The sequence below is a fragment of the Brienomyrus brachyistius genome, chromosome 4 (assembly GCF_023856365.1).
Source record: "Brienomyrus brachyistius isolate T26 chromosome 4, BBRACH_0.4, whole genome shotgun sequence".
NCBI classification, from domain to species: Eukaryota; Metazoa; Chordata; class Actinopteri; order Osteoglossiformes; family Mormyridae; genus Brienomyrus; species Brienomyrus brachyistius.
In genome coordinates this window covers 31,823,698-31,851,081 of record NC_064536.1, presented here as the reverse complement: position 1 = coordinate 31,851,081, position 27,384 = coordinate 31,823,698, and the positions used below count along the sequence as shown (strand labels likewise).

The following is a 27,384-nucleotide window of genomic DNA, read 5'->3' as shown; positions in this document are numbered from 1 at the left end:
CCTCATCTTCAGTTAGAGCAAATGACATGAGATCATCTAGATAGCACAGTATGCTCATGAACTTCTGATCACCAAAAATCTTCATCATCATTCTCATGAAACTGGCAGGGCTGTTGGATAGACCTTGGGAGAGTCGATTATACTCGTGCAGGCCAACAGGAGAAGCAAAAGCGGTATACTTTTTATCATCTTCATGAAGGGGAATATTATAGAATCCTGAGGTTAAGTCCATCATGCTAAAAAACACATTGCCGCCTAATGCGGGGAGACAATCTTCTTGGTGGGGAAGTGGGTGTGCATCTTTGACTGTACACGCATTCAGCCACCGAAAGTCTGTACACAGTCTCAGATCTCCATTTTTCTTCCACACAAGTATGAGCGGGGATGCAAATTCACCCGAGGACTTGCTAATTATAGAGGAGGATAATGTAGATCATAGAGTAATGAGAAGCAGGAGGGCTGTGAGGCCCCCCACCAGGCACACTTCGATGCTCCCACTGATGGTAAAGGAACCACAGACACAGTATGTGCCGTGGGCAGGACAGCATCTGGAGGGCCAGACTCCCAGTTTTGGCAGAAGGGGCCAGAAAGTGGATAAAAGCATTTGAGGGGAAACTATGGGACGGCTCCTTGTGATAGAGGACATAAAGGCGGTTCAGGGTCACGTTCAGGCTGTTGATGGAATGTAGAGAGGAACTCCTGTAAATGATGCATGCCAGTTTGATAGTTACCATGGTAACCTTCAGCACCAGCTGCAACTAATGTTTCCTCCATGGCTGAGTGTGGATGAAATGAAGGTGGAGCCCATAAAGGAGGGGGAGAGCCCAGCTGCCTATCTGCAAGCTCAAGAAAAGCGGTGGCGCACTGAGACAGAGCAGGACCTGCAGAATCCGGCATTCAGAGGTCTGTACCGGAGGGCACTGCAGGACGTGCTCCCTAAGCCAGTGAGAACCAGGCTAAGGCAAGTTGTGGGACCATGTTATTGACTTGTACAGAGAGGAGGAGGACTCTGCTAAAGAGCGTGAGGAAGAAAGCTTATAAAGAAATTGAATCAGATGCAGCTGGAGGAGCTGACTGCTAAAAAGAAAAAAGTCCAGGCATTAGTGGTCTCTCCGGACCCCAGCCCCCGGGGGCAGCCTGTGGACAGTTGACAGTCTGCTGTCGCTGGGCCCCCCCAGGACACACCTCTAGAGTCTGCCCGAATCCACCCTTTCAGGGGGTGAGCCCGAGACGCCCTGCAGGCCCGGTTTAATCCAGGAGGCTGATCTGCGTTTATCTTTAGACACAGGTTTTAATAGCTTTGGATTTTTCGACTGGGACTACTTTGCACCCATAATGCATTGCAGCAGAGAAGCCGGAGTTCACTGTGGTTCACATGCCTTTAAAAAACATTCTGTCATCTGTAATTGTAATTGTAACTGTAATTGTAAACTTATCTTCACAAAGGAATTGGGACGCGTCTTTGTGCTCTCTTACTGAACTGAACTTATCGAACAAAAGTGGAGTTTGGGTTATCTAGGACACAGGGAGCCCTTTAAAAATGCTTTGCTACAGAAGAGAGATATTATTTATAATGTCGCTAAAAAGCCTGCTTACATAAATATATACATACAGTACAGGCCAAAAGTTTGGACACACCTTCTCATTCAATGTGTTTTCTTTATTTTCATGACCACTTACATTGGTAGATTCTCACTGAAGGCATCAAAACTATGAATGAACACATGTGGAGTTATGTACTTAACAAAAAAAGGTGAAATAACTGAAAACATGTTTTATGTTCTAGTTTCTTCAAAATAGCCACCCTTTGCTCTGATGACTGCTTTGCACACTCTTGGCATTCTCTTGATGAGCTTCAAGAGGTAGTCACCTGAAATGGTTTTCCAACAGTTTTGAAGGAGTTCCCAGAGGTGTTTAGCACTTGTTGGCCCCTTTGCCTTCACTCTACAGTCCAGCTCACCCCAAACCATCTTGATTGGGTTCAGGTCCGGTGACTGTGGAGGCCAGGTCATCTGCTGCAGCACTCCATCACTCTCCTTCTTGGTCAAATAGCCCTTACACATCCTGGAGGTGTGTTTGGGGTCATTGTCCTGTTGAAAAATAAATGATCGTCCAAGTAAACGCAAACCGGATGGGATGGCATGTCGCTGCAGGATTCTGTGGTAGCCATGCTGGTTCAGTGTGCCTTCAATTTTGAATAAATCCTCAACAGTGTCACCAGCAAAACACCCCCACACCATCACACCTCCTCCTCCATGCTTCACAGTGGGAACCAGGCATGTGGAATCCATCCATTCACCTTTTCTGCGTCTCACAAAGACACGGCAGTTGGAACCGAAGATCTCAAATTTGGACTCATCAGACCAAAGCACAGATTTCCACTGGTCCAATGTCCATTCCTTGTGTTTCTTGGCCCAAACAAATCTCTTCTGCTTGTTGCCTCTCCTTAGCAGTGGTTTCCTGGCAGCTATTTGACCATGAAGGCCTGATTCGCACAGTCTCCTCTTAACAGTTGTTCTAGAGATGGGTCTGCTGCTAGAACTCTGTGTGGCATTTATCTGGTCTCTGATCTGAGCTGCTGATAACTTGCGATTTCTGAGGTTGGTGACTCGGATGAACTTGTCTTCAGAAGCAGAGGTTACTCTTTCCTGGGTCGGTCCTCATGTGTGCCAGTTTCGTTGTATCGCTTGATGGTTTTTGCGACTCCACTTGGGGACACAATTAAAGTTTTTGCAATTTTATATTATATATACATATATATATATATACACACACACAGACAGAAGTTCAACACACAGAAGTACAAATTATGAACAAATATAGTTTCAAAAAAAGATTTGTCACGATTCATTAATGATGAAGAAACACGAGATCATTATTTCAACTCAATTTATTTTCATATGGTGCCTTTACCAGAGTCGCCCCAAGGCGGTTTACGTGGGTGTGTTGTGACACATTACAACATCATTAAGAGAGAACAATGCAAAACAGGGAAAATGAAAGAGAAATTAAAGAAAGAAATACATATGACAAAAGAGGAGAGGAACCAAAAACCCCCAAGTAGGGAGAAAGCAAAACTGTAGGGGTACGGGGTCAGCTGGCTCCCCAGACCCCCGGGGATGCTAACATATGGAAAAAGAAATAGGCTTGTTTGCTAAATAAGGTGCAAACTGTGGTCAAGGGAAAATCCAAAGTCTATGAATGGCAGGGGACCCTGAGCACCTGCCCATGTTGCCCGAATAATCAAAACTGTCGATCCGCTTTTGTTCTTCTGAGTTTTCAATTACCAGCGATCATACTAAATTGACCGAGGGGATCCCCCGGTCGGCAGAATTTACGGAAGGGGAATCCCGGAAAGTGTTTACACAGATCTGGTCTATAATTTCAGCTTAATTTTTAACAACATGATATGAAATGAACAGGGGTGGCGTGCAAAAATGTAGTCCGTTATTGTTCATTTTTTGTACTTGTTTTACATTTAAATTACTGGCCTCAGCACTGGAAATAAACTTTGGGATATTTAATGGAATGAAGATTTATATCTTAGTTGTTTATGTTTTTACCAGCGTCGTTAATATTCTTTCCGTAAGCCATTTGCCACGTGCAGAATGAACACTCAGTTAACGTGTATAGATTCTACAGTCCCTGACAAAAGTCTTGTCGCTTATCAATTTTGTAGAAACACCTGCTATTAACCTGACTTTTAATTAATCAATTGATGTTACAAATAGCTCATATGAAAAGCTAAAACCCTACCAAATGATGTTTAATGCATTGAAATGAAGTAGTTTCACTGAAAAAAGATTTATCATTTAATCAAGACAGAAAGGTCAAATTTTGGCAAGACAAAAGTTTTGTCGCCTGTACAGAAATTGACCAAATGTACTGAAATACAAAAATATGTCAGCAAATTAAGTAGTGGTGCTGTGAGATCCAAATTTAATATCTTGTATGACTTCCATGAGCTTGAAGGACTGCATCCATGCGGTTTGGCAAGGATTCATACAATTTATTGATGAAGTCATCAGGAATAGCAAAGAAAGCAGTCTTGCATGCCTCCCAGAGTTCATCAATATTCTTAGGTTTCATCCTACCCCACACATGCTCAATGATGTTCATGTCTGGTGACTGGGCTGGCCAATCCTGGAGCATCTTGATCTTCTTCGCCTTGAGAAACTTTGATGTGGAGATGGAAGTATGTGATGGAGCACCATCCTGCTGCAGAATTTGGCCTCTTATGGTTGGGAATATAAAAGGTAGCTAAGATTTCTTGGTATGTCAGACTATTGATGTTGCCTTCCAACCTGCAGATCTCTCGCACACCCCCATACTGGATGTAACCCCAGACCATGATTTTTCCACCACCAAACTTCACTGTTTTCTGGGTGAATCTCGGATCCATGCGGGCTCCAGTAGGTCTCCTGCAATATTTGTGGCGACTGTGGTGTAATTCAACAGAAGATTCATCTGAAAAATCCACCTTCTGCCACTTTTCCAGCGTCCATCCTTTTAGCAGGCTGTGGGCCTTGGCAAATGCCACACGGTTTTTCAATTGTCTTTTGTTTAGTGCTGGTTTCTGGGCACTGATTCGACCATGGAGGCCATTTCGAGACAGAATCCGACAAACTGTTCTGGTTGACACAGGGACTTCAGGTGACCAGGTCTCGTGGAGCTCTGCTGCAGTGGAAAATGGGCTGGCCTTGGATTTTCGAACCAACAAACGGTCCTCTCGAGCAGTTGTCTAGTTTATACACACCTGAGATCTAATTGATCCATTATTAGTCACAGGTGAAGCTCATATGACAAGGCGACAACACTTATGTCTTTGAAAAAATTGACTCAATGGGCTTTACCAAGCTTTGAATATTAGAATACTTTTTGACAGTTTCGTTTTGCACTGAAACATTACTACAAAAGCTGTTGGGAATAAAATGAGCCATTTCTTGCAAAAAAATCTTGATTAGAAATATATTTCAGCGGCACTTGAGGTCAATTTGTACACAAGTGACAAGACTTTTGTCAGGGACTGTATACTCTGAAGTGACTATAATTAAGTTGAAAATGAACATTATGTAATGGATTGAATAACTGAGTTACTGAAAGCTTACAGCCTATTTCTGTAACACACTGGAATCAGTGATAGCACTCTCAACCGTCAAGCGAAAATTTTTCATAAAAGCTATATGAGCTGATAGACTTTTTTTTTAAAGTTAAAATCCGATTACCTTGTATCCCAAAGCGGCCACATTTACCGGTTTTCCCCATGTTAACCACCAGGTGGCAGCATCTTCCACGTAATGGTGATTGTACAAATACATGGGAATTCCATGTTTCACGTATAGCCCATATTTCTGCCTTATGTGAGTCAAGCACAGGGTCAGAGCACAGGGTCAGAGCACAGGGTCAGAGCACAGGGTCTGCCATTTTTCCAGGAGCTCTGGGGCAGTTTTGGGGATAAGGGCCTTGCTCAAGTGTTCAACGATGATATGATCACTCTTCCATATATGGGATTCAAACCAGCAGCCTTCCAGTCCTAACTCACACAACCACACACACCACCCCTTATTTTAAGGTGCTGTGGACTGTTCCTGTTATCTGTTTATTATTAAAAGGCAAGTTGATACCACTATAATTAGGGGTGCCAGAGGTATCAACCCTGCTGCTGCAGACTCTGTTGTCTTTTTGGTTTCATCTGACCTGGAATTCAAATACACACTAATTAAGTGAATATGAAGAACCTAGTCAAAGTGATTAATTGTCATTGTTGACACTCCATAGCACAACAATGAAATGTGTCCTCTGCATGTAACCCATATGTGACATAGCAATGGACAGCTATAGTTTAGTGCCCATGGAACAGGACGTGAAGGCAGTACTTTGCTCAGGGTACCTCAGTGGTACCTTGCTGGTTGGGGAATCAAATCAGCAACCTTCCAATCACAAGTGCACTTTCTTAACCAATAGGCCACCACTGAATAAAAATGATGAAAAAAAATCAGCATCTGCAACATTGAATTATGGGTAATAACCAAAAGAACAAGATGCCAGGATCACAATCGGTGATAGGGTAAGATCCTAAGGGATCATGAATTAGAACCCCTGAGGGGGATCAGTAAAGGTAGTTTAGTCATATAAGGATGCCATCTCATAGGCTTCCAGGGGAGCTGCTCTAGGCATCCTTAGAGGAGTGGAACCTGTATTTGAAGTGGGAAAAAGAGGTGCATTTTATTCAGGAGCTTCAGGTTGTTGTTATTCAGTACCAGGTGCCAGTACTGCCATTGTCATTCAGTACCAGGCGCCAGTACTGCCCTTGTCATTCAGTACCAGCTGCCAGTACTGCCATTGTCATTCAGTACCAGGTGCCAGTACTGCCCTTGCCATTCAGTACCAGGTGCCAATATTCCCCTTGTTATTCAGTACCAGGTGCCAGTACTGCCCTTGTCATTCAGTACCAGCTGTCAGTACTGCCATTGTCATTCAGTACCAGGTGCCAGTACTGCCCTTGTCATTCAGTACCAGGTGCCGATACTGCCCTTGTCATTCAGTACCAGGTGCCAGTACTGCCCTTGCCATTCAGTACCAGGTGCCAATATTCCCCTTGTTATTCAGTACCAGCTGCCAGTACTGCCCTTGTCATTCAGTACCAGCTGCCAGTACTGCCCTTGTCATTCAGTACCAGGTGCCGATACTGCCCTTGTCATTCAGTACCAGGTGCCAGTACTGCCCTTGCCATTCAGTACCAGGTGCCAATATTCCCCTTGTCATTCAATACCAGGTGCCAGTACTGCCCTTGTCATTCAGTCCCAGCTGCCAGTACTGCCATTGTCATTCAGTACCAGCTGCCAGTACTGCCATTGTCATTCAGTACCAGGTGCCAGTACTGCCCTTGTCATTCAGTACCAGCTGCCAGTACTGCCATTGTCATTCAGTACCAGGTGCCAGTACTGCCCTTGCCATTCAGTACCAGGTGCCAATATTCCCCTTGTCATTCAGTACCAGGTGCCAGTACTGCCCTTGTCATTCAGTACCAGGTGCCGATACTGCCCTTGTCATTCAGTACCAGGTGCCGGTGCTCCCCTTGTCATTCATTACCAGGTGCCACTACTGCCCTTGTCATTCATTACCAGGTGCCACTACTGCCCTTGCCATTTAGTACCAGGTGCCGATACTCCCCTTGTTATTCAGTACCAGGTGCCAGTACTGCCCTTGTCATTCAGTACCAGCTGCCAGTACTGCCATTGTCATTCAGTACCAGGTGCCAGTACTGCCCTTGCCATTCAGTACCAGGTGCCAATATTCCCCTTGTCATTCAGTACCAGGTGCCAGTACTGCCCTTGTCATTCAGTACCAGGTGCCGGTACTGCCCTTGTCATTCAGTACCAGGTGCCGGTGCTCCCCTTGTCATTCATTACCAGGTGCCACTACTGCCCTTGTCATTCAGTACCAGGTGCCGGTGCTCCCCTTGTCATTCAGTACCAGGTGCCGGTGCTCCCCTTGTCATTCATTACCAGGTGACACTACTGCCCTTGTCATTCAGTACCAGCTGCCAGTACTGCCCTTGTCATTCAGTACCAGGTGCCAGTACTGCCCTTGCCATTCAGTACCAGGTGCCAATTTTCCCCTTGTTATTCAGTACCAGGTGCCAGTACTGCCCTTGTCATTAAGTACCAGGTGCCGGTACTGCCCTTGTCATTCAGTACCAGGTGCCGGTGCTCCCCTTGTCATTCATTACCAGGTGCCACTACTGCCCTTGTCATTCAGTACCAGGTGCCGGTGCTCCCCTTGTCATTCAGTACCAGGTGCCACTACTGCCCTTGTTATTTGGTTCCAGGTACCAGTACTGCCATTGTCATTCAGTACCAGCAGATATTGAGAGGTGTCGGCATTCTGAAGAGAACAGCAGAGAGGTGCTGGCATTGCGTACCGGTGAGTACAAGCCCACTTCAAGCACTGAGTGGGACTTAAGAATTTTTGGCACTAGCCAACTAGACCAGTTGAGTAAAAATGTAATCCGACATGCAACTTTTTTGCTAGCCATTGGAATAGTATTCAGTAATTATACTCGACTTTCATCTAAATGACTCACCTCAAGTGAGTGGGTGAGCTTCATATGGAGCCCTGCATGTAACACTCTGTAGCTGAGGACTTTATTCAAAGTGACGTACAACTGCGACCTAATGGCAAAATCACCTTATTGGCCAGTGGGTTTCAGCCGGCACTGTTCTAGCTACAATCACAGTGTCCTAACCCGCAGAGCCATGCCTGGGTGCATTGCTGTTTGTTTGTAATTAGTGAATGTTAGTGCAGTAGTCCTCACAATTAGCTCCATTTTTCAGAAACAGACAAAAAAAACACAATGTATGCCATTGTGGAAGAGGTTATGGTTCGATTTAAGTTTTGAGACAATTATAATACTCCAGAGGCGTGATTCTCAGGGTCATGGATCTGGTTCATTTGCAAATGTTCCTGCAAATTAAATTGGCAACTAACTGTAACTGATCACTGTCACATTCCAGTAAGGGAGTTCTCGGACATTGCAAACAGCTCTGGCCCTTTAAGGGGGGGGGGGGGTGGCTCCCAAACACTTGCCACACATCACTTGCACCACGTCCTTTAACTGGTGCAGCCACTGACTAACACGATGTCAACATAAGGCTTCCTCCACACAAAGAAATTGCGGCACTGGTTATTCATGCTGCTACAGGTACGGGTCAGCCCGAGGCATAAGCAACCTGAGTGGCTGCTTAGTACCCAATAGCCACCAGGGGGCACCCCATGTGCTAGGATAGGAAAGGGAGATTTAATGACAATAAAGTTAATCACATTTTACTTAGGCCCCTGAATAAGGTTGGGCCATCACTGACTACAGGGGGTGGAGATTAAAATTCACCCATGCTTTGGTTGTTAAATTACCATTGGCAATGAATGGCTTTCAGCACAGTCTAACTATGCATTAGCTATACCTTAGGTGTACTATAGCAGATAAAAATGCATCCTCAGATTCAAAGTCTCACTTAATAGGGCTGTTCAAATACCTGCTGACCTAGTCACCGGTGATGGGCTTCTAAGTTCCAACTTTCCAACTTCAACTGGCTAGCTACCCCTCCAGGCAGTAATAAACACATAGATTACAGTGGGTGACCTAAAATACCCATCAAAAAATACCCAACAAAAAACTTAGAATAGGTGAACATAAAGTACTTCCGCGCTGAATTCAAATTGCTAATCGGAATTTCGATGTCACACAATGATCTTGAATGACATACAATTGCACATGATGTTATATATGTAAGTGTATGATTTTCTGCTGTATTTGGCCTCAGAAACATCCCACTTAAGGGTCCACCAATAACCGGCAGGGAGCTGGGATTCTGAGAGCAGGATCCCGTCCAGAGTTACAGCCTGTAAACTCTGGCAAAACAGACTTACCCTTCTGGAAATTCTTCACAATTATAAGTAAAACCACTTTTTCTAAATTAATTTTCCCCATATATTCTCAGTAAAGACTTATATAATTGAATTGAATTGGCTATACTGTCAATGTAGCCTAAAATGGGGTGGCGTGTTGGTGCGGTGCTGAGCACTGTTGCCTCACACCCTTGGAACCAGTGTTTGAGTATCTGTGTGTGGAGTCTGAATGTTCTTCCAGTCGTTGTGAGGTTTCCCCCAGATACTCTGGCTTCCCCCCACAGACCCAAAACATGCTGAAGAAAATTGTGTTACCAAGCTGTCTGTAGGTGTGCGTGAGTGTGTCCTGCAGTGGGTTGGCACCCCATCCTGATTATTTTAGGGACCATTTGTTTCTTGTGTGTGTGTCCTGGAGAACTGCTGATCTTATCAATTCTCAGACGCTCAGCCAATGGAATCACTTAAGGAGGAACGTGAGAATTCTTTTGTTCCACCAGGTGATAAGATCCTCCACTTTGGTGGGTTTAGTCTTACTTTCATTATTTCTCTTATGTGAGAACATACTGCGTTAAGGTTGAGAGTATTGTGCCCGTCGTACTGTGACCATTCAAACGAGACCAAACATGGGTGTATGTGTCCCTAACGTTAGTCTGGGGTGATACCTCCTGTGTTAGTGTGAGTTAGTGAGTGTGGGATGTATCTGTGTCTTGAGCCAGTCAGGCCTTGTCGCTGGAATTTGGCTGCAGGGTTCTGGCTGCCCAGTGGGGTGAGGTGTCCCTTTTGATGTAGTGATTGGGTGATTTGGGTCCAGTCTTATCGGAGCTGGTGGACCTTTGCCTTAGGACACTGGGTGGAAAATTGCAGGCTTGCCAGATCTCAGACCGTCGGGGCCTGCAAGGCCTGCAGCCTTACAATATTACATTGAACAACATATAAAACACACCAGTACATTGATAGTACTTATGAAAGCTTCAGTTTTACATCTCATTTAAAGGACACACCCTTTTTACAGCACAGTGTCCCTATCACTGTACTGTGATCCACACAGACCACAGAATCGGCTAATTTGTTGGCCATACTAACATCTCTTCAGCAGCTACCACACTTTCCTAGTTGGTCTCCAATCCAAGTACTGGCCAGACCTTAACCTGCTTAACTTCAGGCGGATTATCTAGTCTAAACTGTGTGTGTGTATAGTTTGTCTTTTGTATTACTTCAGTCATACACTCAAATTCCAGTGTTTGCTCAGTCCTGCCTGGTGTGTCTGGCCTCTTACTGTGAAACTCACCTCCAGCCTCACTATGAGTCTCCAGCTTTTAAGAAGCACAAGCTGACTGATGCCACTGGACATCTGCAGGACAAGGTCTGTTCCCACCATGACAAACCCCTGGAGGTCTACTGCCGTACTGACCAGCAGTGTATCTGTTATCTCTGTATGCTGGATGAACACAGAGGCCATGATACAGTCTCAGCTGCTGCAGGAAGGACGGAGATACAGGTCAGGCCAGAAATACTCTTATATGAATTATAAAATTTATTTTAAATGAAAATAACTTTTGTCTTAACATGTTAGTATAATTGCTACAAATCACTCAAGTCTGCTTTGGTAAAATGAAATAAAAATTAACTGAAAGTGAAAGTTTAAAAAGTTCTTATTGAATTCCTACTGAAACTCCTTCAAACATAGAATCACGTAGAATCACAGTCAGCAATCAAGGTGAAGAGGTTCCCTTACTGATTAGCCGAGCATCTGAATGGCTACTGGTTTTCTATTCTTCCTAGTGTTTATTAGTTATTTGTTCTCCTTGTGAAGCTTGTCTTGTTTTATTATGTTCCACATGTTTCCGTGTTTTCTAAGTGTTGAATTCCTAGTGTGTGATTAGTGTTTCTTACTTTCAGTGTTTGTTGGAGTTTCTCTAGTCTTGTGTTCATTAGCATAAGTTACTGCACCTGTTGCCTGTTTTCCCTGCACCATTGTTACTGGTTAATTGTCTTATGTGTCACATCTGCCTCTTCGTTAGTTCGGTTGTCTTTTGCATTTAAGTGCTTGTCCTCCTTTTTCATGCTGATTCATTGTTTGTCTGTTGGTGGTGGAATGTTAGGTCATTGTCTTTAGTCACAGCCTGTTTTTCTACCTGGTTGCTTTTCGTGGTTTTTCTTCCCTTAGTTGCCCTTAGTGATGGCAAAACAAAACTTTCCGAAGCAAGTTTACGAACAATGGTTCAGTACGCAAAGCTTTTCTAAATGGTGAACATTAGTGACCCTGAGGGGTCAAATAAGTAAATAGTAAATTTTGAGTGTCGTGCATCAGAATATATACAATTAGGTAAACAGTGGTCTGTAGTGCTTTATGCATGTAAATGTACTGATTAACTTGGGTGCAATTTCTTGTGGTTTGGGCAACCTTTGAATTACCTGGGAAGGGGTGCATGTGTAACTCGAGGGGACATTGGACTAAAGATATTTGTAAAGGAACAGTATTTGTTGAACATCGTGTTGGTTGTGTTTTTTTATTCACAACTTCTCCCACTTTAGAGAATATCCACTGATATGGAACGGAGGTTGCTGGAGTGCAGAGAAACTATAATGCAAGTTAATACGAGTGTGGATAGGCAGCCATCTGCATATCCCAGAACTGCAAAGGGTCTTCAGAACGCAATATATTTGGGTCACTGAAGTACTGCTGAACCTGCGCAGTAGCATGTGCTGCAGAATGGTTGCAGTACCGGTGTGCATTGCAGTAGCAGATGAGGTTCCTCCAGGCTCTGGTTCTGGTGGCTGGATGCATGTTGGTGCGGATGGGTTCTGCTGGGCCTCCTGTAATCTTATGCTGGACACACACTCTGCTGTAAGGCGTTTCACAGCAGCCTGAGCATTAGATTTGCTACAGAAACCTGCGGTTTTATATCTTGGATCCAGCAGTGTGGCCAGTGTCATTATGCTCATGGTCTCACAGACTGACATCCTCTCAGTGAGCAACTTCAAGAGGTTCTTGCACAACTGCTGGGCCTTGACATTCTGTGTCTGGGAAGGTTTCAGATTCACAGGATGTCTAAGCATGTGGATGAGAGAAATTACCTTGGATCCTGATACACTTTCTGAAGAGAAGAGAGTAACAGATGCCTCATTGAAATGTCATAAAACACCCAGACACTCATAAATGATGTGATATTCCTCTGAGGTCAGGGTAGTGAGCTCTGTCTTCAGAGTGACCAATGCAGCACCAACTGGTTCTCCTTGATCATGTGATCATTGCAGCATTGTATAGGTGCTTTTCCAGCTGGTTTCCAGTTCTTGGACCATTTTGAGTGTGGTTCTGCCCATCAGCAGTTGAATTTGACAAAGCTTTTCTCTAGCAGTTGTACTGGTTCTGAAGTTGATCACACAGAATCTGTCTTGTCTTGGATCTGATATCGTCAGATACTTGTGTCTGGTTCATGTCCTTCTTCACAACCAAATTCAGTGCATGTACAATGCAGGTTGTGTGTCTGACACAGACAATCACATTTTGTGCAGCGTCAGTGTGAGCCATCGGACTTCATTCTGTATTCCCCACTCCTCAATCAGGCTGCCTCGACTGCAGCCATGTTTTCTGCAGAATGAGACTCTGGGAATTTTCCTGCTCCCAATAATACGGTTGACAGCTCAGTCTTATCATTTATAAAATGGCATTTGACTGCTAAATAAGCTTCCATATGTATGGATGTCCGCATGTCAGATGTTAGTCTTACTGCTTTGGCCTTTCTCACCTCTTCCTTTGCTTTCTCTTTTTCTATCTTAAATGTTTCTGTCACCAAACACTTTCATGTTTGCCTGGATGGGAGAATGTAGGTTGGATCCAGGATACCCAGAAACTCCCTAAATCCAGCATCATCCACTATGGTGAAGGGTTGTGAATCCTTCAGTCATATTGACCAAAGCCTCATCAATCATTTGCTTCTTGGTATCTATACTGGGAAAATTATACAGATTATTGAGTAATACCCTCACCCAAATCTAATATTATGTAGTCATGAAACTAACCTGAACCGTGAACACAACAATAACTAATTATTATTATAATTATTATCATATTATATTATTATTAAATCATGAATAATAAATTATTAAATTATTTTTGTGATGAAACCTTATGCTGCAGTGTGGGTGCGGAGTAATATTTGTTCTACAACACGTTCAAAACCGACAAAGAGGTTTTTGCGTCTCATTTTCAATTTCCAAAGCAGTCACATGGTTGAGTGCAGAATGAAGCTTCGGATGACCATGGTCACGTGTTTAGGGTGGAACGGAGGAAACCTCGTAGCTCAGTCAAGAATGTAGTAAATCGTTTCTTTTTGGCACATACCTCGGAGCTTCAGTGTCAAGCTTAACATCACTAGCTGCCCCATTCCCTCTGTTAGTCTACGTGTCATTTTCTTAGCTACTTTTTCCCTGGTGAGTTTTTACCCCTTATTGTTCCTTTATTGTGTGTCTTTCCAGTTTGGTTCAGTCTCCTTAATTCCTTTTGTGTTGGAGCTTTTAAGTGCATCGTCACCTCGTTTCCCTGCCTGCACCAGGCTGCGCCCCAACATGCACATTAAATATATGATATGTTCAAATTCTGAAGCATCTTTAATAAATCCCATTTTACACATTTTCTGTTCTGAATTGGCGTGGAACATCAGTGATGTACACTGTGACACGGTTTCCATATGAATGAGTCACAACAGTCCAAAATTAAACCAACTTCCCAGAAGATTCAGAGTTTTTAGGGTCGCAGGAGAAAAGATGCATTATTGTTGTTCACAGTGCAGTTTATACACAGTGGCCCATTCTCAACTGACATGCGATCTGACATCAATCTAATAGGACATCAGTTGAGTAGCCGGTCCTGCAGTGCAGCCCAGGACACATTCGCCTTCACATTGCTATAAGAATGTGGCCGTATGCGGCCCAGACCACCTCCCAATGTGGTTTCAGTGATCGGATCTCAATGCATCTTCAATGTGTCCTGGGTGCCTTCACACCTGTAATTAGCGGTGTCCACTTCTGATTGGATCACCCAGGACGCATGTTAATACCAGGTGGAAACAGGACCAAAGGGTCTATGTCCAGTTTATCCTACCCACAGTCAATAAATCATTTACGAATATCCCTGCATCCATCCATCTCCTAACCAGTAATCCCAGTCAGGGTCATGGGGAGCACCTGGATCCTTTCCCAGGCAGTATAGGGCCCAAGGCTGGGATCCACCCTGGACAGGATGATTAATGAATATAATCTCAGCTAATGAAAGGAGCTTTTGTCGTCTTGTTTCTTATCTGTAGAAACAAAATGGGTGAAATACAGAGTGAATTTCAGCAGGGAGTTCAGATGAGAGAGAAGGAGCTGCAGGAGCTGAGAGAGGCTGTGGCCTCAATCACAGTGAGTATGAACCTGAGGAGAAGATAACAGCTGGTTTGTGGTCATATTAAATCGTTTCTCAGATACAACAGATTGCAAATCTACAGACTTGTGGGGATTAATCAAATTAATGCTTCTGTGGGTTATTCTGGGTCAGTGATTTTATGCAGCAAAGTTGCTCGATAAGAGTTTAATTAAGGATTGCAGCAGTAGTACCTTGTTTATTTAGAAAAATACCATAAAAGGCTCATTTGAGAAAAATGCAACTCTTCACAACCCAAAATAATGCAAATAAACACCAAGAAAGTCACCTATTAAACTGAGACCTAATGGTGACAACCAACGTGCCCCATACAGCCACCAGTCTCTGCCAAATCCCTGCAGCTGACAGTGTATGAGTTTAATGAGGGATCATTTCCAATCAGTGCTGGCTGGGTTTCAGTACCTGAGGCATCCAGCATGGTGACGCTCCAAACCCCAGTCCTGTGCTGTTTTTATACCTCCTGTCAGCTCACATCTCTATTGCACAATGAGGATCTCTGGAGTCTCAAAAGGGGCCAATTGTAATTTACCGTCCTCTGCTCCCTGTGTCACCAACAGAGCTCAGCAAAGTCAGCAGTGGAGGACAGCGAGAGGATCTTCACTGCAATGATCCGCTTTATTGAGAGAAGACGCTCTGAGGTGATGAAGCTGATCAGAGATCAGGAGAAGGCTGTAGTGAATCAGACTGAAGGAGACATGAAGAGACTGAAGCAGGATATTGATGAACTGAAGAGGAGACACTCTGAGCTGGAGCAGCTTTCACACACAGAGGATCACATCCATTTCCTCCAGGTAACAGAACAGCTACTTTGGCAATAAGAAAACCAGAGAATTCAAATGGATGCATGTTCTCATTTGTATTTCAGCTAGACTGTCATTGGTCAGATGTTAATGGTCCTGTTCATTAGATCCCCATACACATTTGTTTTGATGAAGCTGGTTAATCAGACTGTGTGTCTGTAGAGGTACCAGGGTCTTCCTGTTACCCCTGAAGCTGGATTTGGACCTAGAATCTCCGTCAGTCCACGCTGCTCTTTTGAGAACGTGAGGAAGATGGTTTCTGAACTGAAGGATCAACTGGAGAATGTTTGCGAAAAGAAAATGGCAGAGATCCATCATACAGGTTGATAAATAAAAACATTTTTCAGTCTGTTCTGGTTATTATACACCATGCAGAGAGAGTGTGCAGTACAGTCAGCCTCACGTTGGTGTGACCAAGTCAGTTTCTGTTTCCAATAAGACTAAATCTTTATGAAAACCTGTGAGCTCTAAATTCTATAGGATGCAAAACCCAGATCACATGATTCATGTTTCTTTTACATTACAGAATCCAAAAATCTGTATTATGTGTAACTTACCATGATTTGCAGTTTGTTAAAAATGCCTGTTATTGTCCCTCATACTGATAATACACAGTGAGTGACGTCCATCTTCCACAAGTAAATTCCTTTTACTCACATCCCTGTTTCTCTCTCTCTCCTTATAGTTACCAAAGACACCATCCTACCAGTATTAGTGCCCAGGACCAGAACAGAATTCTTACACTGTGAGTCTGTTCACACACACGCTTCTCTCTCCCTGTATGAGGTGGAGTGTGTTTTATTGTGTTTTATTGTGTTTCATTTTCTTTTGCTACAGGAGCTTCTCTTTCTCTCTCCCGCAACCTCCTGGTCTTTCACATTTACATGAGCTGTTTTTGTCAGTAACCTTTGAATCCAGTTGCAATGCAATGCGAAGCAAGGCAAGTTTATTCAGGGTGTTTTTCCACTGCAACAAGTACGGTACTTTTGGTACTTTCCCTTTTCCATTGACTAAAGGTTGAGTTCCAGTACCAAAAAGTACCAGTACCCAAAGTACCCTTTCTTTTTTGGTACCTCAGAACTTTGGGGTGGAACTTGCAAAAGCATTCACTGTCAATTTAAATAGCCCAAAAAGCACATAAATAGTTAACTAAAAAGAAGTTACATTGTAGAGGCAGCGTATGTCAAAACTCTTGCTTAATTTGACTGAAAATTGAAAATCTGTAGCAAACAGTAACATTTTAAGTCCTGATTATAATGAGCTGACAGTGTTAGCAGACCTCAGGTATTCAGGAAGCTTGTTCCACAGACAGGGAGCATAGAGACTAAAAGCTGCTTCAGCCTGCTTGGTCTTCATTCTGGGACACTGAGTGAATGTTTCCCAGATGCCCTCAGGGGTCTGGATGCTTCATAACGTTCAAGGAAATTAGTGCCATTTAGTGCCTTTTACACAAGTAATATTTAATTATTAATCCTCTGATGCTCAGGAAGCCAGTGCAGTGATTAAGGACCTGTGTGATATACTCCACTTCCTTGGTGTTAGTGAGGACTCTGGTGGCAGCATCCTGGATGAGCTGCAGCTGTCTGACTGATTTATAACCAAGATCTGTGAAGACACCATTACAATAGTCTAACCTTCAGAAAATAAACACATGAACAAGCTTTTCTATATCTGGTTTAGCGAGAAATCCTTTTATTCTTGCTATGTTTTTAATGGTGGGAAGCTGATTTTGTAATTGTCCATTATGTGACTGTTGATATTTAGGTCTGAGTCCAGAACTACACCAAGATTTCTGGCTTGATCAGTAGATTTCAGTTTCATGGATTCATGGTGAGCAATAGCTTTTAGTTTTTCTGACCAAACCAATACAGGGATTTGGGTGCTGGGAACACAGGAGGATGGGCCAGACCCAGGGAAAAGAACATGGACACGTCAAAGGAAAGAAATTAACAAAACATAACACCTCTTCCCTACCCTGTAAAGATTATAACTAAAACCAAAGATAGAAAATAAAAACCCAGACTACACTAGGCTTACCCACCTGAACATAAATACAGAAGGTGGCACTCGCCCTCTAACCCAGTGTGTTCATACAGAGAGAGGACCTACGTGTTAATGTATGTCTGCACACTTCTTACCTGTTCAGTTTCACAAGGGGGTGAGGGGGGGGATTGCAGAAGACAGGAGGGGAGTATCAAAGACACCAAATGAGACTAACAACACAACCATATCTCTCCTCCTAGACACATAGACACAGCCAGCTACTGAATGCTAGGCCCCTCCCATCAGGAAGAGGCTAGTCGGTTTTGGTTAGATCTTCCACTGGAACACTGAGCACCAATGATGGGTTGCCTTGTATTTCAGATGGATAGGACTTAACAGTCAGGAGCAGCAATCCTGTTCTTGACAGATCTGGGAAAGGGGGGAGAAAGAAAACAGATATCTACACCCCCCCCCTTTGTATGTGACAGTATAGTCACATGGGGACACTGTGATGTAGAGCTGTGTGTTGTTTGCTTAACTGTAATAAACAATTTTGGTAACATTTTACTTAAAGTAGTGTTTTTAGTCATTTATAAACACATTCATAATGCATTATAACAGTTAGTTCCGACCAAGAAATCTGATTGTTCTATGAGTGCTGTTATCAGAGTATAACCCCATTCTGACATCTCACACTTTACAGGTGTATCTATAAACCATCACATATGCAGGGTTGCCAGGTCCATGGTTTTCCCGCTCAATTGGGCATTTTTTGTAATCAAATTTTTATTTAACAATTTTAACATAGAACAAAAATCCCCCCCATACCCTGAGACAGCATGCAAGCGAAAAGGAAAAACACACACACACACACGCACACGCACATGCACACGCACACACACACACACACACACGCACACACACACGCACACACGCACACACACACGCACACACACACGCACACACACACGCACACACACACACACACACACACACGCACACACATATATATATATATATCTGCCAGCCCCAGAGAGAGTGCAGCTGGAAGTTGAGGACAAAACAATGATACCAGTGGAAACAGTGAAAATAAAGACGTAACAGAGTCAGATAATATATTTAAAATTGATGTCTAGATGGGTAAATCCATCCATTTTCCAAACCGCTTATCCTACTGGGTCACGGGGGGTCCGGAGCCTATCCTGGAAGTAATGGGCACGAGGCAGGGAACAAACCAGGATGGGAGGCCAGCCCATCACAGGGCACACTCACACACCATTCACCCACACATGCACACCTATGGGCAATTTCGCAACTCCAATTAGCCTCAGCATGTTTTTGGACTGTGGAGGGAAACCGGAGTACCCGGAGGAAACCCCACGACAACATGGGGAGAACATGCAAACTCCACACACATGTAACCCAGGCAGAGACTCGAACCTGGGTCCCCAAGGTGTGCCATGGGATGGCATTACCTAGGAGTGCGGTACAATCTATGGACAAATTTAAATTATATTTGCTGATGATTCGGTTTTTAGAACAGTTTTTAATGTTTTGAAAAATGACACTCCAGGATAACACAGGGGTGGGGGAGAGCTCCATCTGCCAGGCGGAAGTGACAGAGAGGTTTGTAAGAGGATTTGTGGAGAAGGGAATAGAGACTGGAAACGGGCTTAGAACTGGGGGAGAGAGTCAAAGCAAACGTGCAGAGCGGGTGAGATCAGAGGATGGGGAGGCAGGAGGTGAAGAGAGTAAATCAGAATAAAACTGAAAAAAGGATTTGTTGATTTCGAGAGGGTTAGTGGTGACGACGCCATCCTTAGTTTTAACTGCAGATATCGCTGAGAATGAGTCACACTGCCTAAGCCTAAGAGCCAATAGTTTACTAGGCCCGGCAGCAGCAACATAATAGTGCAACCTGGTGTAATGAACCATAAACTCTGTGCAGTGAGATAGAAGAGAATTCAGCTCAGCTCCTACACTTGTAATAAGGATCTCATGATCCTGATCATCCACTGCAGGACGCGCACTTTCTAACTGAGATAGAGGCTTTTCTAATTCAGAAATATTCTGACGACCATTGCGAGCCAAACCGCTGGCAAAGGCAACCGTGCGTCACGAAGGAAGCCCTGAACAGCCATCCAGCAGTAGGTTGGGTCATCAGTTCAGCCAGCATTAATGGAAATAAATTCTTCGAGTCTAGGGGTTAAATAAGTTATGAATTTGGGGTTTTGAAGCAGAGAAGAATCAAATTTCCATCACGGGGCCCGAGAAGGTAGAGAAGGCAGCACCAACTGAAGGAAGGCAGACTTGTGGTCAGATAGAGAAGAGGAAATCAGAGAAGCAGAAGAATGAGTCGACTAAATTCAGGTCCTGCACAAATTTACACAAGGAGCGGGTGGAGGGGGGCACCCGGCTACCCATGAGAGAGGGGGATTTGTCCAGGGCAGGATTGTGAATGGCGTTGGCATCAGTACCAATAATAAGCTTTAATTAAATTCCTGGAATCTAAGAATATGATTGGACAGATCCAAGAAGAATGAGCGGCCTGGGGGGTGGGAGCATAAGCAGCAACAAAACAGACCTTCCTGCCCCCCAGGTCAGAAATAACGTAACAGAACCTGCTGTCAGCGTCCCTCTCAATTTGAGAATATGGATTTGAAGGGCCCAACTAACCAAAATGAGCAGCCACATCTCCGAGAGGAAGCTGATGAGGAGGAAACAAGCCTGTAGTACCTGGAGGCCGCCAGCATTGCATCTTGCTGCACTAAGTGGGTCTCTATTAAGAAGGCAATATCAACACGCTGCCTTTTCAAAACATCAGATATATATTAGATTAGATAAGTGGCACAAAATGGATGGATGGAACTGTATTGAAAAGTAATGCTACTTATGAAAGTGGGAAAGTAAGAATTTCAAGTTAGAATTTCATTGTAATTTGCACTCGACACTGCATTCTCAGAAACTTATACTGCCATTAATTTTGAAGCCACTGTACACAGACGGGCACAATAATGTTTGGAATATTTTCTTTCTTGCCCCTGAAAATATACAGTTTTTCAGGCCACTCATTCTTAAAAAATCAGATGCTACTTTAATACTATCTGTACCGTATATAAACACAATGTCCAGTGACAAAACGTGACCATACTGCCGCCCCAATTTCTGGTGGTACTGCACCTCGCGCATGCGTCGCGTATCCTCATGTAGGCGCACAGACGCGGCCGGAATCAACACAGAAAACAAGTGGCGGCCAGACTGGTACTTTTATGATGCGTTTTACGTCATCGTCCTCCTCTGCGAACGCTGGCGTCCACTTTAAACGACACAGATGCTTTTGACGAGGGCTGGGGTAGTTTGCAAACCCTACAGACAATTTAAGGTAATAAAACTGTTACATACATATAAATGCGTATGCATGTGTGTGCAGACCCGAATTGAAAATCTCACGCCAGCCAGTTGATCAAAACTGGCGCTTTGAATTTGTAAAACGTAGGGAAACATACACAGACCTCACTGCTGTGGTACGTGTGCAGGGAATATCAGAATAATAATTTACTGAAAATATTACTTAAATAGGACACATTTAAGCCTAGATGCGTCCGCGCGCTGCTGGAAAGAGGTGTGTGTACAAATTGGTTTGAAAAATGTTCATATTGTGACGTAAAGACAAACTGGTGGTAATCTTTGTCTTATAATTTTATTATTAACATGTCTGATGAATGCTGTTTGTAATTTTATTCACCTGTAATTAAGGCTATTAATTTAGCACGCGCAGCATTTCGGCGCGTCTTCCCGCCAGCGTCGCGCGGCGTCCGACATTTCCTGAGGTATTTCACATACTTGAATTCCTGCTTCGTTTTTATATTTTATGCATCGTACAGAATAATAGAGCGCAGGCTAAAGTGCAGTTCGGCCCCAGCGAGTCTCTCAGCGCGGCGTCTCACAGCGCAGGGGGCAGCCGGAGCGCCGCAGACTCGGGCGGCTACATGAGTATATTGGGAATAAAATGTGTGTATTGGAGCGAGTTCTGTGTGAGTGAGTGTGTGAGGTGTGACAGTGATAATGATGGAGATGCTGGGCTTCGTCATGGGATTAATCGCTCTTCCTCTTGCCTACAGACTCCTGCCAGCTGACGCTGGACCCCAACACAGCAAACAGATTCCTGTCTCTGTCAGGGGGGGACAGGAAGGTGACAGGGGGGGCAGAGCAGACATATCCTGATCATCCAGAGAAATTTTGTGTGGTCCCCCCAAGTTCTGTGCAGAGAGAGTCTGACTGGCCGCTGTTACTGGGAGGCTGAGTGGAGTGGAAATGGAGCCTGCATAGGAGTGACTTATAAAGGAATCGGGAGGAAAGGAGACAGTGATGACTGTGTGCTTGGATTCAATGACAAGTCATGGATGCTGTTCTGCTCTCCTGACAGTTACTCTGTCTGTCACAATAATAACCAGACTGACATACCCATAAAGCCCTCAGGCTCCCGCAGAGTAGGAGTGTATCTGGACCGGGCGGCTGGTACTCTGTCCTTCTACAGAGTCTCCTCTGATGGACTGACCCTCCTGTACAGCTTCACCTCCTCATTCACTGAACCCCTCTATCCAGGGTTTTGTGTTTATCCAAACTCCTCCATGTCGCTGTGCATGCTGGGATAGCTCACTGTGTGCTGGAGGAATAATTTTTACCTTATCAGAGTATCACATGTTGCTGCTTCTCCACAGCAAAAAGGTAAAATCTCTGCTTTATAACCAGTATGACCCTTTTTACTCTGTCTGAAGTGTGACGTATGTTAGACAGAAATCAATGAATGTTTGTTCAGTTTGCCAAAATGCAAAATGACTTTTGTTCTATATTGTCAATGCAGCAAAACTGCCAGAACAAATTCATAGTAAATGCAGTTGTACCAATAAAGTGAATTCTGATTCTGAATAAAATAAAATGTAATGAAATGTAAGCCTGATGAGTGGGGGAGCTTTTCCCCTCCCCTGTATATGTGCATTTTATATATTTCTGTCTGTATATTGTATTTGCTGCCTGTACACTGACAATAAAGGCTTCATATTTTATCATATTAATGTCCTCTGCTCAAAGCGTGAGGTAACTGAGTAACATAAAACATATAATTAAATAAATTCACTTTACTGTAATTGAACATAAATATCAAAATTAGACTAAATCAGCATATATAATAACCATGTAAAAGGAGACGGGAGACATAACAGCGAAAGCAAAAAATATCCGTAGAGTTAAAAAGAAAAGTCATAAATTACATCAGTGACACACGTTAGATTAAAAGATCAAAATACAAGCAAGAAAAAAACTTCTTAACTAAACCTATGAACTGCTAAACAAGCTAATCTCAAGCTAATTAGCAAACGGCTTCTCTCTGACTCCCATCAAACACGGGAAAAGAGTCATTAAAAGGCGAACTAGTCCTTACTACCATAGAGAATAATTGCACAAGTAATTAAAAATAAAGCGTAACACATTTTTATTTCTCCCAAAAAATACGGTTTAACTTCAGACGGCTGAACCTCACGTCCGCCCCCTACTGCCGCCCTGAGGTAACTGCGGGTTTCCCGTCGGTCGCAGCACGTGAGACGCTGCGGTCCCTCAGTTAACGTCTCCATCACAACACGTTAGATATGGTTAACGGGTACAGTCATTATTTAACATTATCTAGATAAATATTCTAAAATAAAATTCTTAATATTTTGTGAAGTCTAAAAAAACATGCATATTTAGCAACAGCGAGAATGGACAGTTGATTTGTTATTCAAACTGCAGCGTTTCAATTTTTTATTTAAACCAATGTGGACAGCATTCTGATTTCACTACATACCTGATCATCTATGATGCACTGTATATGATTCCAAAAGATCAAAAAGGAATCCTGATTTGCTTTATATTTTAGTCTAAGTATCTTCTTTTTAATCCACACAATTTAGGAATGAGACTGTCAGATGTAATGTGACCCACAAAACACTCCCAGTGGCATTGCAGTAATACAGATATACCCCTGAACACAGAGGAAAGGTGGATTCTTACTCTGACGTCCTTCTCCTTCCTCTGGTGACGAGCTCCACATTCTGTGCTGCTGCCTCTGCTGGCGGCGTGTTTGTTTCTCTCCCCCCTGTCTAATTTAGACGTGGTGCACTTGTTCCCCTGGGGGTGGGTGTATAAGGTGGGTCCCCGGCTAAGGGGGGAGGAATCGATCCTGTGGCAGCCACCACGCCGGCTTCGGCTCTGCATCAGTGTTTCATTCTCCTTTTCTGTTCTGTTCTCTCCTGTTTGTGCTCTTTGTTAATAAATCACCCCTGATAATCCAGCATTCCGGCCCCCGGAGTCCGTTCATGCTGCACCTGACAGCAGCCGCAAAGTAACACTTACACTTACTGAGCTGCCCCTACAATGCATGAGCATGAGGGTTTACAGCCTATATGCACAAACATTTCTCACATCTGTGATACACTTACAGACAGCGACACACATGCAAACAGGGATATTTATCCCTCTGGTGACACAAACACAGACAATTATGTCTTCAAAACCATACAACTTATCATTTGAATGAATGAACAAACTAATGAATGAATAGATGAATGAATGAACAGATGAATAGATGTGCTGTACAAAATAGTGCAACTTACAACTAGGACTGTGCAATGGGTTTGATCGCAAACAACTTACAATGGAACAACAGCAGTAGTGAGAGTCCTGTACAGCAGAACAGCGTGTGTGTGTGTGTGTGTGTGTGTGTACGGGAGTGCATGTATGTTTGTCTCTGCTGCTTTAAAAAAATTTTCCCCCCGAGATCAATACATTTAATCTAATTCTTAATCAATGCAATTCATAAGCAAAACATCGACTGAATATTTTCATGAATAAGAAGCGTATTGGTCAATTACAAAAATTTCTCATTCAGATATAAACTCAAAGTAATTAAAATTCTGGGGCCGAGTGCCTGAAAGACTACAAGTCCTGCTACAGGTTATTGTGTTTGTGTCACAGTCAAGTCTCCAGCAAATCCAAGTAACTCTGGTTTAATGACATAAACCACAGGCATCACCCTAACGATAAGAAGTGTGATCCGCTTACGACTGACAGGCAGTAGAGACAGGATCCCATCCAACACGGGACCCACTATAGGCTCACACAGAAATAAAGGAGAAAAACACCAGCTGCCTTTTCCAAGCTGTTTACATTCCTGCGCTTCCTCATGGTGACAGTAACAGCCCGTGTCACATGACCACTGTCATGTCCTACCCATCACACCTGCCTGACCCTCCTGTCTCCTCACTAGCGTGACCCTGATGATTCATGCCTGTTGCTTGTTGCCCCTCGTTATTCTTTGCATTTAAGTATCTATTTGTCTCGTCAGCCCCAGTCTGGTCATTGATGTTAAACCTTCCTGTTGCCTGTGACCTTCCCGGTTGCCAGTCCTCCCATTTGTGATCCCTCACGATCCTGTTTGTTTCCAGTCTCAGTGCATCTAGTTCAGCAAACCCCCTTTATGTTTCCCTGCCAAGGAGGCAGAGATGAGAGTCTTTTACCAAGCATACAGTGTCCAGAGTAGATTAGCATGAGCAGAATGAGAAGAGGATCTGATGGATGGAGGACCTAAGTACCATAATCTTAGTAACGCATGAGCAGAATTGGACCATAAGAGGAACTGGCAGGCTCCATCTCACACATGGTACGTGGGTGTAGAAGTTACTCAAAACCATATGGCTGAAATCCTCCACATGTGCATTTTGAATGTATTGGGCATCATGTCCTGTTTTAACCATGAGAATCCGGTGAGGGGCGGCTCAGTGGGTAACAGGGCTGCCTTGCAGCTGCAGTGTTGAATGTTTCCATCCTTCTCCTATGCTGTCTGTGTGGCGTTTGTTTGCTCTCTTTATCCCACATGGGTTTCTTCCTGCAGCTACTCTGACAGGCATCTGTAAACTGTCCAGACTCTATGACTGTGAGTGTGCCTTGTGATTAAATGGCATTCTATCCATGGTGGACCCCAGCTTTGTACCCTGTGTTTCCTGTATCCTAGGATACCCTTGTGATAAGTGTTTGGAAGATGGATGCATCACATCTTAGTACTTGTGACGATCTGTCCCGTCTCCTCCCGATTGGGCCAGCAGAGGTCACTGCTCATGCATATACTGGTTTTAGCACAGCTTCATTGTAAAGCATATCAGATGGCCTCAGAATCCTGCTCCCTGCTTAATACAAAGGGAATAGGGAGTAGGAACTAGGGGACCAAGGAGTAGTGGACTATGGGGTTAGGGGCCACAGGACTAGGAGACTATGGGCCTAAGGGAATAGGGGACCAGGGGAAAAGGGGCTACAGTGTTAGGGACTATGGGACTAAGAAACAAGGAGACTAGGGACTTGTGGATCATGGAAGTTGGGCAAAGGGGAATTGGGCACTATGGACTATGAGACTAGAGCACAGAGGTATCACAAGATTACAGCATTTAAGAATGGAGGACTGTGGGACTGCGGTGCATCTTCTCCGGAAGCCTGTTTACTCCTGCTGGGCAGCTTTCATGTGGCACCCCCTGCTGGACAGTGGAGACATTTCAGAGGCTGTGTATTGTGTTCAGTCACCTTTCATTGTAAATCACACATGGGTTCACGATCATTTGTGTCTTCTCTGAATCCCCATGAGCCGAGGTGAAAACTCCATACACTTTAGCTAATTCAGGGGCCTCTTGCCAAGTTATGTGAGCTTCGTGTTTGATTCTATGGGCTTCAGTATTGGATGCAGTCCATGGTAATTCTAGGAAAGTATGGAGCTTAAACAAAGCCAAACTACATCGTAACATGCTGCCAAGGGGGATTTTTAGATTTGGGAATATTGTGTAGACATACTTCTATTCTTTTTGGAAAGAAGAACATTTATTTATGTATGTAATTATGTAGTTTTTTTTAATACACGTATAGCGCACTATTGTATACGAAGTGACATTCCAGGCTTGCAGTTTTGCAGTGATCATGTGCTGCCACCTTCTGGGTAAACGATGAACTGACCTACAGATTAAGATCCAGAAAACTACACATTTACATTTAACCCCACGTGACACTAGGCTTTTCTCCCAGGGACGTAAGGTTAGAGAGACCTACCAGAGAACTATCAGGATTTGTTTTCATTGTTACTGTTGTGTATACATTTAAATCAGACGTTTTATCAAAACGACATACAAATGAAGAAGCAAATTGATACGGTGCTGGGCGTCGCCCCGGCACCCGAAATGCTTGGAAAGATTAAAGACGGCAAAACATTGAATCAAAGATCGAGTCCAAGCGCAACAATTATTAAATATAATACTTAAGAATATCAGTAACAGAGCTCAGCAGCAGCATGTTTGGGCTCTCAGGAGCTGTGATGACGAGCGGAAAAACAGCCACGCAAATCCCCAAACTGCACAATATTGTGATTTGAGTCAAACCACAATGAGTCTTTAGTTTCATGACAGTGTAATAACATCCAGGAACTCTAGCACTACATGCAATTCCCAAAGCGCACCACTAGATGGCGGCTTCCTGCCGTGAGCTGAAACGGCCGTCGGAGGGCTGATGCGCGGCAAGTTTCCCCAGCCGCCAACTGGCGTGTATCAGGGCTGCGTCTCGGTCAGGCTTTTGCCTGCCGCTTTCCTCCAGCTTATTTTCTCGTGTAACTTGGCGCTGGGCTCCTCGCCACATAATCAAACTCGCAAACATTGAAAAACCTGGATGCTATAAAAGGATCGTCTCCCATACGCCCATATT

General features: G+C 43.9%; 1 protein-coding gene across 1 annotated transcript in view; it reads left to right on the top strand.

Annotated features, from left to right (window-relative positions):
* LOC125739877 (ribonuclease inhibitor-like) overlaps positions 1 to 22,271 on the top strand; it is an 84,494-nt gene extending 62,223 nt beyond the window's left edge. The window contains exons 3-4 of the mRNA XM_049010408.1: positions 21,738 to 21,760; positions 22,222 to 22,271. Coding sequence (XP_048866365.1) covers positions 21,738 to 21,760; positions 22,222 to 22,271 — 73 coding nt within the window. The remainder of the gene's footprint in view (positions 1 to 21,737; positions 21,761 to 22,221) is intronic.
* The last annotated feature ends 5,113 nt before the right edge of the window (positions 22,272 to 27,384 follow it).